This window comes from Alexandromys fortis, unplaced genomic scaffold, assembly GCF_014885135.2.
Source record: "Alexandromys fortis isolate MF-2015 unplaced genomic scaffold, M_Fortis_MF-2015_v1.1 scaffold_20, whole genome shotgun sequence".
NCBI classification, from domain to species: Eukaryota; Metazoa; Chordata; class Mammalia; order Rodentia; family Cricetidae; genus Alexandromys; species Alexandromys fortis.
Window position 1 is genome coordinate 223141 of NW_026067903.1, and position 12886 is coordinate 236026.

At 44.2% G+C, this 12886-nt stretch overlaps 1 protein-coding gene across 1 annotated transcript; it reads right to left on the reverse strand.

The window, feature by feature from the left end:
- Positions 1 to 390: 390 nt before the first annotated feature.
- Positions 391 to 11536, reverse strand: CUNH2orf49 (chromosome unknown C2orf49 homolog). Its single transcript, XM_050134774.1, has 4 exons — positions 11356 to 11536; positions 9119 to 9285; positions 4869 to 5244; positions 391 to 3109 (listed from the first exon to the last, which is right to left on the reverse strand). Exons 1-4 carry the CDS (start codon positions 11452 to 11454, stop codon positions 3053 to 3055), a joined length of 699 nt encoding a protein of 232 aa, XP_049990731.1. The 5' UTR covers positions 11455 to 11536; the 3' UTR covers positions 391 to 3052.
- Between the last annotated feature and the right edge of the window lie 1350 nt (positions 11537 to 12886).

Below are 12886 nucleotides of genomic sequence, written 5' to 3' on the forward strand. Positions count from 1 at the left end.
TGAAGAGGTATAAGCCAAAGGGCTGTGGTGAGGCCACCTGTCAAAAGTGCTTGCCCTCCCCGGGGTGGGGGTAGGGGGTTCACTGGTGACTTCAGGTCATTCGCCCTAAGTCTCTCAATCAAGTTTCTGCTTTGTCCCATTTACTCATCATTCAGGAATACTTGGGGATGTGCATCTTCATGTCAATCAAGATGTCTCAAACATGGCATCATTAACTGCCCTTTGATCACAACAGGTGATCAGGCTGGGCTGTTTGAGAGCAATGAATGCAATATAGAAAAGATTATGCTACACACAATGATACTTCCTGAAGCAATTTCTTCAGTCACATCAACTTAAGTGAACATTTTTCCATTTCATTTGTTTTGCAAATGACAGATCTGCTCAAGATAATTTTATTCAGTTTATTTAAATAAGGACAGGGCTACTTAAAAGACTATACAATACAAAAACGTACATTACAAGGTCAACCTTTTCTATACTGAATTACAAAACTTACACAAGCATTTAGTAAAAGCACACTTAAAAACATGTTGACCAATTAGTAGCAACTCAACAATGCTCAAGTTCCACAGCAGTATGTAGAGGAAGCTCTAACACACGGGGACGGTTAATGTACTGGCAGTTTTACTTAATGTAAGTTTTTAAAAGATTCATTGCTGTTGAATGAGTCTCTACATCAGTTTTAGAACTGTCTCTCAAACTTAAGTCAACCAAACTAGAATTTCAAATAAAAACTTCAATTCTGAAGATTTTAATACCAGCCTCATGTCAAGAGTGAGCTGCTCTTCCAGTGTCTGGCAGCTGTCTAGACCAGTAAGGCTACTTTGCAAAACTATGCTGCTGTAACAGCCTTTGGGAAGCAATTTAGTGCCCTGGTGCTACAGGGCTCCAGACTGCAGGACCCACACAGTGGTCTATGATGCCTCAGATGTAAGAGGACTGGGGTCAGACTGTCTTCACCCCTTAGTGAATGGAGTAAGGTCACAGACACAATACAACTTGCAAATCTAAGTCTGAAGCTGAGACCTAGAGAAAAAGGAGAATGGAAACGAGAGTAGGATATACACAGGTAGGAGAAAACACGGCCGACTTGCTGATGGCAGATGTGGTACCTCTTGTACCTCACAGGCTACCCACTGACTCTACCGCCATTTGTTCGCCCAACCCAGTAATCAGAACAGCTGGCCTCACTGGGATACAGAATCAGAAGCAACACTAACCCTATGATAGTAAGTGAAGTTACTCCAGAGTGGCTCGGCACTCACACTGAGTTCTTCTAACCCACACGGAAACACTTCAGAACAAGACTCCCATGGTTGCTTCTCCAGATTCCCAGGGCTTAGCATGCTTCATCACATGGAGGAAGCCAGTTCCACGATCCCTTTAGGAGGCACAGAGCCCTGTGACAGAGGGAGTACGTAATACACAGTGCCTGGTTCAATGCTTCTCCACCTCTCAAACTCAAAACAGCTCAATAATATGCTGCTATGTGAGCGTAGACGCTGAATGTTTGTAGTATAAACTTCAATTTGAAGCAACAAGGTTACACAGTTCAGCTGTTATTACCAACCTACTCTGTAAGTTAAATATACAAATTAAAAATTAATTTCACTGAGTAACTAAAAATAAGTTCCCACTGACTTAAAACTGTCAAATGGCTAACTCTCTTCAAAGAGAGAAATGCCGGTGGAAGCAGAAGGGTCAACTTAATATAAAATATAATATGTCATTTTACTCTAAAAGCTGCACTTTAAAAATCTCCCTTGACAACTACATATAGGAGCACAGTTCCCATCAACAATGTTAATTAGTCAGCCCTGCAGATAACAGTATATTTAAATTTTGCTGTAGCATCAACAACTCATGCAACACTTAATATGCATCACATTTGTCTTATGTGTACAAAGTCTGGAAAAAAAGCAGAACACTAAAAAACTATAGGATTGATATCTAAGAACAGTACGTACCTGCAAGGCTGAATTATGGTTTGTAAGGCTAGTCAATAACTGATCTAAAATGCTTGTTTTAACAAATCAAAAAAAAGGAGATGACCCTAAGGTCTACCAACAAAGTAAACAATACAATCTCAAGATTACACATGGAAAAGGTATAAAGTATCTTTGCTCTTAGTTAGAAATATAAAGGGGGGAAGCAGATACTAGAAGACATGAATGCAAAGCAAACAGTATGTTTTCACTTGCCATTATTATACAAGTGGATGATGCTACTTGCACAAAAGTAACCCTGCATGGGACAGTCCTGCAGGAAGCCGGATTATAGCACAGGAACCTCGTTCAGTTAGGAGTCCACTTCTGTGCTGCACTCTACAGTGAATTCCAATTCCCAATGACTGTCCACTCCCCCCTCCCACTGCCACATGGTCCGGACCTTCCTAATGTCTACAATTCTTGCACCTTCATCCCACGTTCTCTGCCGTCAAGTGCTGCCTCTCACATGATCACCCAGCCTGAACACTTTGAAGTCAGTCTCATTTTAACAAGGTAAAGCTCAGAAGAAACAGCTGAACTCACAATGAGACATCAAGACACACAAGAAAAGAGCAAGCAAGATCCTGCATGACAGAACATTCTAAAAATGCACGAGCAGCTTCTGAAGCTGAGAGGGAAGGGACAGCAAGCCCTGACATCCCTCCTGCCTTCCAAGGGACAACGTGGCACAAGCAACCGAAGAGCAGAAGGCTTTTCCAGCAACACCATCAACACTTTCTAGGTGAGCCCTTCACGAAAAAGGTGGTAATATTTCCCAGAATACTGCGAACTGATATATGCTTTGCTTGGGAAGAGAAATTTATAAAGGATGTATACAAAGTTATATTTAAAAGAAAAAAAACTTTCCTAATTGGGACATGAAAATCAGGACATTTTAAAGAAGGAAAGAAGGAATGGAGGGAAGGGAGGGACAATATTTTTATTTTTCCAAACCTATTTTAAACCTCAAGAAAATCCCACAGTGATCAGGACCTCAGTAAACACTGTGGACTCATCTGAAAACTGCAGCTGTAGCTCTGGTGACTTTCCAGAGGCACCCTTCATGGCCACGTGACATGCTGAATCTTCCTCTTTGTTTCTGGAGGCTTCAGGGCATTCTGGAAGACAGGAGCAGAACCAGTTTACAAGGGCAGATGCCTCAGAACAGCTCATAGGGACCGGCAGGGGTGGCCAAGGCTAAGCCACTACAAGAGCTCTGCTGCCACCTAGTGGGGATGGTGCTCAATTAAAAAATAAGTATCTTCTGGCTCCCATTTGTCTATTCTGGTTCTCAAATGTTCTGCACCAGTATCACATGCACACACACACACATACACACAGCGCCTGACCCTTATCCCACAGTACTACCATTAACTGCAGAAGATAGAGGGACAGGCCTCTCTTGGCTTTCTAGAAGCTCTTACAGTGACTCTAATGGGCAGAGCTAAGTCTGGCTGCTGCAACTTGCCTCTTCCCCACCTAGCCAACCTCCTTCACCAACACCAAAATCTAAACTTCGTGAGAAATGGTGACTAAATATTACATTTCTAAATGGTACATATTCATAAACATACAGAGATCATAGCAACATAAATGTATATGTTGAGTGAACCTCAAAGGCTCACTCTTCATAGTAACTGTATTTCAGATGTGGCTTACTTTTCTACCTTTCATCCCACATTCTCCTCTGTCTTACAGGTGGTTAACACAAGTATGAGGCAGACTGGTGTGCCATGTATGCCCTGTAATCAAAGCATGGTCTACCACCTAACTGGGAGCCATGCACCCATGACTCATGTACAAAGTCCAGGCACCCACCCAGACACTTCAGTGTGGTAGAACACAATGTATGTGAGAGACTGCCCTCAGAATTCCTCTATCCTTCCAGAGTAAAGCAATTTGGTGTTTAGGGAAGAGCGGTCTCTAGGGTATGTTTAAAACAGATTTAAGGCCCAGACCCAAACACTACTGCATAAACGAGCTGCCCCAGACGGTAGCATTCTGAGCCTCACTAACAAATGAATATTTAGCTTTTTAATCCCTAGACAGAAAGAGAAAATTTTAGGAAATCTGTCTTCCTGCATTCATTTTACATGGAAATGCAGAGAACTTTCAAAAACAATAATCATTGTAGATTTTTAGATTCCAGGATTCAAATATATGAGCACCGAGACATAAAAGCCAGACTACTGTGGGTGGTGGTGGTGTCCACCTTTAGCAGGTAGATCTCTGTGAATTCAAGGCCAACCTGGTCTACAGAGTGAGTTCCAGGACAGTCAGGAACACACACTGAGAAATCCTGTCTCAAAAAACCAAACCAAACCAAACAGACTACCGCAGAGTTGAAGGGCAGCAAGGGGCACTGTAGACAGTAGAGTCGAGCATTCTCAAGCTGATGAGCCTCGGAGATGCAGCACCCACCCATCCTGGAATGGCACTCACTGAGTCATAGGGGCTCCACCCTCTGTTCCTCAGCTAGGCTCAGCCAATGAGACATGCTGTACTGCTACCAGTAGTACCTACTGGGGCAGACGGAGAGGCTGGGGAGGGGAGGGAGCATTTTCAGGGCTTCAGTGGGTTCTGTGTGGGTGGATCCACTAAGTCTTCCCTGCTACAGGGACTGGTCTCAGGGTGACCCTTTACAACATCATAGTAAGGAAAGAGGTGTCAGCTTAACTCTCAAAATTCCATGATAGTTTGACATGGAGTCAAATTTTAAACTCTAAACTGTTTTCAGATCTTAATCCTTTAAACAGGAAATAGGCTTGTTTTCAGCACCCCATCCCCAATAAAAGGCAAGAAGCATAGTTGGCTGACCTAGGGCTGCAGAGTAGGTGCTTGGTGCCATGGTCAATATGAAAGCCACCCCACACTTACCGTGGTCTCTGTCTCTTCCTTAGGAGCAGCCCGCTTTAATTTCACGGGAGTAGTTCCCACAGGGGACAAAGGCGGCGACTTCACAGGACCGGAAGGACTTTTCCTATGTGTTAAGTCATGGTTCTGTTTAGTGTCATTATTATTGTGCTCCATTTTATTGTTCATAGGCAAATTGGAAAACAAAGCTAGGGGTGAAACCCTGGAAGAGGAATTTGGTAACTTCTGCAAGGCATCCCGGGTAGAGCCTGTCTGGGCGGGAGGCTTGAGGCGCTCGTCCGCTCCGTTCTCCGTCCTTTTCACTTTGATGCTTGTGCTTGTTGAGCTCCCATCGAACACAATGAGGGGTCTTTTCCTTAATCCGTCCACAGCACCGCTCCTGAAATCAGAGAGACATTCTCTTGAGAAGTACCTCACGGGCTGGCAGATCAGAACAATAAGCAACAAACTTTACTGACCAGACTGAGGTAAAGGGAACTATTGGAAATAAGACTTACAGGTCCAAAGCAACAATTTTCTAGTGCTTTAAAGTAAAAAATATTTCTTTATAATAAATTCTGTCATCTTTTATAAAAACATTTCTAAAATGTTGAATGGGATGCCCCTCATAGTCTTGGGAAATGAACGCTTGATCTCCATTTGGTGATGCTGCTTGGGCAGTTTAGGAGGTGTGGCCCTGCTAGAGGAGCGCCTCAGTGAAGGAGGCTGTGAGAGTTAAAGACTCCTGCCAACTGGGTTTTGATCCTACTGCACGTACTGGCTTTGTGAGAGCCTAGGCTGTTCAGATGTTCACCTTACTAGACCTGGAAGGAGGTGGGAGGTCCTTGGACTTCCCACAGGGCAGGGAACCCTGACTGCTCTTTGGGCTGATGAGAGAGGGGGAGTTGATTGGGGGGGGGGGAGGGAATCGGGAGGCGGTGGCGGGAAGAGACAGAAATCTTTACTAAATAAATAAATAAATAAATAAATAAATAAATAAATAAATAAAAAATGGCTCCTGCCAATCCCAGTTTGTCCCCTATTCCTGTCTACAGTTCAGGATGTGAGCTCTCAACTGTGTCAGCCTGCTGCAGTGATCCCATCTCGGATGCATCTTTCTGGAACCGTAAACCTCTCTTTCTACAAATTGCCTTGATCTTGGTGTTGTATCAAACAAATAAAAAAGTATGGGAAATAAATATTAATTAGCTCCACAATAAAAAAGAGCGGCTTACTGGTACTGCTATCCTGACCGGGCAATTGCAATCAATTATTGTTTTACAAAGAGAAACTATAAAACAGCAACAAGACTCCCACAGTGGTAGCTCACAAACAACAAAGAGAAACCTTATTGTAAACACCAAGTGTCTCTAATGTCTGGACACTTTATAATCAGTGATTAAAATATCTGTACAGGTTTAAGTATGAGGTTTGATGAGTCATCGTGACCACTGGTTAATTAATTGGTGCATCTCAATGCTCTGAAACACAGGACTGAATATTGCAGGAAATTATATTTGTGGATTTAAACACAGAACACATAGAATAAAAACAAGGTATAGAAGATTTCAAACAGTAGCCAGCACAGGGCACTTGCAGGGAATGGAGTTTGCTGGGCTGGGCACAGCTCTGGATGAACAATGTGGTAGGGATGAGTGAAAGCAAAGGCTGGGGCCGTAGGACGCTTCAGTAAGCTAATTTATTGTTTACATACTCTAGAAATCTGCTGTAAACTAAGAACATGGTGTTTACAGACCAAGGGAGCAGGCTCATACTGTGAAACACAGCTTTATTCTTCATTCAGGCATGGCGAGGCCTCCATGCCCACCCTCATCTTAAGTCAGTTACATCATCTGAGGGAGGGCGGCATTATGGAGCCACAAGGCTCTAGGGCAGTGTTTCTCACTGTTCCTAATGTTGTGATCCTTTAATACAGTTCCTCATGTTATGCTGACCTCCAACCATCAAATTTTTTCATTGCTGCTTCATAACTACTGCTATGAACTGTGATGTAAATATCTCTGTTTTCCATAGGTCTTACTGGCAAGGGTCCTTCAACCTGGGTTGAACCAAGGGTTAAAAATCACTCAGAGACTTGTGCCATTTGGAGTTTGCTCTGCTTCCTGTGTGAAGTTTGAGATGTGAGCCCTCAGCTGTTGCTGCCACCCTGCTTTCTACAGTGCTCCCCCTGGGATGGTGATGGACTCTCTGCCCTCTGTGGAGTCATAAGCCAGATAAACTCTTCCTCCCAGAAGCTGCCCTGGCCATGGTGCTTTATCACAGCAACAGAAATGCAACTAACAGACTGTGTGGGCAAGTTAGGGCATTCTTCTGGATCTCAGTTTCTCCCCACAAACAATAATGAGTTCAACAAAACAGGACACTTCTAAATCCTTGCAACTATAACGCCCTGCTTCCAGAGCCAAACTGTAAAGTTCTGGGTATGTGCATGAGTGGAGCTGGGGCAGGGGTCATATGGAGCTGGGTGTCAGACCCAGACCGTGTGCACTGTCCGGGTAAGTGTTCTACAACTAAGCTGAAATTCGGCCCCCAAACCACTAATTGTTAAAATAGAGCCAAATCTTTTCCAAACAATACCGAGGGGCTGTCATACAAAGTTTAGCTTTGAAGGAAAGTATGATCAGCATTCAAAGTTTTGTTTATTACTAGGACAAGTGCTGGAATGTGCTAATAGCACTGCTTGAGTTTAAGAATGTAAACAAGTAAACAAAATGAAAGGTATATGTAACAGTTCAGAGGCTTGTGAAAGTTACACCAATGTGTAGCTTGTACTAACTGTAGGGGAAGCCCAGCCAACCACCTTGCTTGAAGGGCAGGATCCCCTGAGGTTATTATTTACTTATAAATATTGCGGGTGTGCTCCCTGCCTTCCCTTCTGTTTCCTGCTCTTCCTTGGAACCTTGGTTTTGTAAGTTATTCCCTTCTTCCCTTAATAAAGCTGATATTAAAGCTAGCCTCATTAATCCTATTTGCTGGTCGATTACGCCGCATCAACTAACAAGTAATCACTTCTGCTCAAAAGCGAGACTACATTTGTATTCCTTTTCCCCAAGACTGAGAGCATACATATATCCAACTACTCACACTGCCCAATGACCTCAGCTAAGAGACTCATGAGGGATCAAAACTACTGATCAAGTTAGACTTACAGCCTCCCTGTCTCCCCATCCCTCCAGTCCTCACCCTACTATCTCTAGTGCATTGCCTATGACAGAGCCTTACATAGAGAGTAGAGGAAGCCCGAGTAACTGATCTATACCACTACGTATTACATAATATATACATAATATACATAATACATATTAGAGCAAACACTCTTTAGAATGCCATCCTCACCAGGTAATGAGTAACATTCACTAATACTATGTAATTCTTTTAAAAAATAATTTGCTTACAGTTTTATGATAGTTTTCCTGCAACTTAACTCTTTTAAGAATTAAATGACAAAGCCCAAAGTTAGGTAGCAGGCTCTTCGTTTCCACACTAGTCAAGTCTTACCTGACTCCTCTTTTTCCTCAAAAGTCAACAAATGCTACTGGTTCTACCTGCAAAGCACATCGAGACCCTAGCCCATCGAATCACCTACTTTAGTCAAAACTATCATTTATTGCCTGGGTTACAGCACGGCCTTCTTAATCGAGTTCCAAAACCATTCTTGCAACTGCCCATCTTAACTACTACCCAGTTCGGTAGGGAGAGTGGTCCTGTTAAAACACCGTCTGGTGGGGTCACCACTACCACTGCCTCAAAACCTTCTCACAAATTTCCCAAATCCACAGGCTTCACTTGAACCCACACAATCCCTACCATTCATTCATAGTAAATGTTTTACCTCCATCTCTTTCCAAACCTAGACCTGATACATGGGCAGGCACTCTGCAGATCCAGGTTCTCAGAGAGTGGAATGAGACAAATCTCTACTTCTTACACGTCTTTCTACTGAAATGTCACTCTGTGATGAAGCAGTTGTTGGCCACTTTACCCAAAACTGCCATGACCTCTCTATGGTTTACCTGTCTCCATGCACATTTATCTCAAGGAAAGCAAGAAAGAGGGATGTCAACACCGTCGGCTACAGCAATCACAGTACTTGGTGTTCCATTAACAATTACCAAATGAATGTCTTTTTTTTTTTTTTGGAGGGGGGGCTATATTTATCTGGTAGGAAAAAAAAACAGAACAAAACAAAAACAAAACCCTTCAGTCATGAAGGATTAGGTGAAGCCGTGAAACCTAAAACCACTAGAAAGTACCTTTTGGTCTCAACTTTTCCTTCATGTTGTTCTCTTTTCTTTTCCATCATCTTCCCCCATCTATTCTTTGGCAACTCCCTCTGAGGCAGTGGTATGGCATGCTGGACGTAAAGGTCAGTAAGGTTGTCTTTGTTTACTCTTACATCATTCTCAACAGCTATGTTCTTCTGTGGGAGAGGAAACAAAAATTATCTCAAAACAACGTCTTTTATTTAAAAACTCCCTATCTGCATAACACGGTAAAAAGCAGTATGCTGAAATAATTATCAAACTATTTTCACAATTATATCCATTTAAGAGTCCTATAAGGTATTATTAGATAGGGTATTAAAGACCCACTAAACTCCACAAATATTAAGTTGATCTTAGAATGGTCACATGCCCTCACTGTAGAGGACTTCTGCAGAACTGTCCAACTCTAGCAGAACCGGACCATTACCACCGCCGCCACCACCTCAATCTACATGAAAATGGGGCGTTATCTGAGGAACATAGACAAAAGAAAGGTACCATCCAATTCTGTCCACAAACTACTTTTGAGTATGATCATCAAGATCAAATTGGTGGGGTAGGATCTCAGTCTCACCCTGTGTTTATTTCTCATGGTTCTTTAATGTGGGGGGTGGGCACCTGTTTTTGTTTTTTGTTTTGTTGGTGCTGGGAACTAAAGTCAGTTCCTTTATGCATGCCAAGCACTGTCTTTACCGTGGAGACCTCCCCACCCCAACACACACACACACACACACACACACACACACACACACACACACACACACACACAGATTTTTCCTGTATTGCTTTTTGAAATGAGAGATCTCTGTAGAGTGTTTTGAAATGACAGAGTCTCCGGCATAACTTCTGAAATGAGCTTAAACTACTCCTGCAGAAGGCAACTGAACCCCCCATTCTGACGACAGTAACAGAACACCATGCCCCACCACATTTCCACCGTTCAACTCACTGTCCAACCACACAGGCCTAAATAACCCCATTCTCTCGCATTCCCCAACTTCCTCTCAACATCATGAAGTACACTAATGCAAAACACACAGCAAAAGCTGGAGAAATGTATGCTTTGTAAAACTGAAAAAAAAAAATCAACGCCAGCTGACTAGCTTGACTACTCCATTTTTAAAATATTAAATCATGTCTCCTTCATATAGTGTATTGCTGACCTTCATCTTGAATTCACTCAGGGGTGGAGTACCCTGAAACTCTTGCACAACATTCCCAGAGGATGTCGTTTGTCTGGAAAGCACTGAAAAGCTGGCTTCTAGCAGCAGGGCTTAAAACTTGCTGTTCTTAGCCCGGTGGCAAAGGCCTTTAATCCCAGAGGTTAAAGAGAGGCAGAGGCAGGCGGAGCTCTGGGAGTTCGAGGCCAGCCTAGTCTAGTAGGACAAGCTCCAAAGATACAGAGAAATCTTGTCCCGAAGAAAAAAGTGCTGTTCTTGGGTCAAGAGCAAGAACTAGTTAAAATGCACTTTCAGGGCACATCCGGAACCTATTTAATGAGACACTGACGATGGAGCTCAGTATTATGTTTCCCTAAAACCTCGCTAATCCTGGATTGCTTAAAAGCTTCAGCACCACGGGTTAAAGGCCACCTTTAAAATAACGTCTGGGGAACTGCAGTTGATGAAACACAGGATAGTTAGAGGAAGAAAAAACATGGAAAACAAAGCGTGTCACATAAAACTCTAGCGAAAATTTCATCAATTTGGATAAAACCGATCCCGTTTTTCTTTGATGCTTTGCTTATTATCTTAGGTCACGCCAGCTTGTTGGAGGGGGGAGCAGACCATGGGAAAGCCAGGTGCCTTAAGTTCTCCTAACGGTGACCGTGTCCACATAGCGACCCTAGGAACTAAGACTCTGGGACTCAGTTTCTGCGTCTCTACGGGAGGCGAAAAGCTGAGTAACAGACTATTTCTCAGATGCTCTGGATCCAGCCCTGGCTGCACCAGACTTCTCCCGTCTCTTCCCCCAGCCCCTCTCTTCCGTAGGCCGTTGCTTGCACAGACGCAGCGGAGGTCGTCTGAGACGCCCTCTCCGAGCTACCGAGGATTGTTTTTGGTTTCTTTCGGGGATTCCAGCCACTCTCTCGAGGTTTCCTTTGGGGCTGCGAGCTAGGCAAGCCCCACCGGATCTGTGTGGGCGGGGAGCGGCCACGAGCCTCCCGCAGGCCTGCCCGTCCTCCCGGCTGCCCGTCGGTCCTCAGTCGGGCCCGAATGCCCCACCTGCTCCAGGGTGAGAAGGAGGAACTCCTGGGACAGCAGCTCAGGGTGCAGCAGCAGCTCGGCGTCCGTGCAGCTGCGACAGCCCACATCCCCCGCCATGGTCGTCGCCAGGAGACCCCTGGCTGGCTACCCACAAGGCACCGCGGCGGAAGCGTCGCGGAAGTGACATACGGGGGGGGCGGGACTCTGGTGTCACTCGGCGCGCCCGAGCCCTGATGCTTTCTGCGGAGGGTGGAGTGTGGGGCCGGCTGCCCAGGCTGAGGCAGCTCAGCCGAGAGGATGGGCTAGGATGCCGAGCTGACCCGGCCGCGTCGGAAACACGGAAGGCGAAGTCACCCGAGCGGGCCGCCATTGGTCGCGCCTCCTGTGACGTCCCATGGCAGAGGCCGCAGGGATTCTCCCCACTGCTTGGAGAGACAGAATCGACCGGGAGGGCGGATAATCCTGACCCCGATTTTGGCACGTCCTTCTTTTCGCTTTTTACGATGGCTCTATCGTTGATGGCCTAATTTCCCTTCTACATAAAGTAAGCCCGATATGGCCAGGCCATAGAATTAATTCTCTGTAATCCCCGCACCTAAGCATCCAAGTTTTGTTCCCTGGAACGATACTTTAAAGCAACCAGCTCACACGTGAAAAGTGACAACTAGTAGAAAAAGCGGTAGCGACACAGTTATTCCGCAGAACAGCCTGGTGTATTACTAGGAGGCTTGTTTCTCGGTTGGGAAAAATGAGGCACAGAAAGGGTAATTGGAGTTCACAGACTGACAGTAGCGAAGAAGCAAGCAAATTGCCTCTGCGCTTACTAGTAATTACAATGAAGTAATAGTTTTTTACTTAAGACAAAAAGTTGTAGGCTTCAGCTATGTTCTAATAATTGTGAGAAGTCTGTCCTGCTTTGCTTTAATCGTTCATGGAAAGAGATAGAGACCCCGAGTTTTGCACATTTAAAAGTTGCACTTCATTACATGTCTTGGGCGCATATTTTTTATGTTCTATAATATATCCCCTTATTGGAAACCGTTGAATTGTCTGAAAATATGAACAACAGGGAGTGAGATGTTAAATTATGAGATAAAGCTGAGAGACATCTTGCAAATTTTTCAAGTTGTTTATGTGATACTTTAGGGACAGGAACAATTTCAGAGCTGGGGGAAAAATTTTAAACTTGGTGCCTACAACACTATCCCATCCAGTGTTTTTATTTTTGTGTCTAGGAAGCTGATCTAAAAGAGATCTCGTGACCTACCCTGAAATGAGCCGTCTTAAAGCTGGGCTGAATGTACAGAATTGGGATTAAGTGCCTTAGCTTTGTAATATTGCGGTGCTGTTCTATATTCAAATTAACATTTATATTGTCATATAATAATGAAACCAGCTTGGCCTGGCATCGTTGTCTCCATTTCCTTCACTGGGAAGTCATCTTAGTGGCTAAAGTAGGTGCTTTTTCAGGGAACCTGTACTTGAAACCAAGCCCAGATTTCATTGCTGTACAGTCATTGGGCGAGTAGATCTCTTAGCCTCAGTTCCT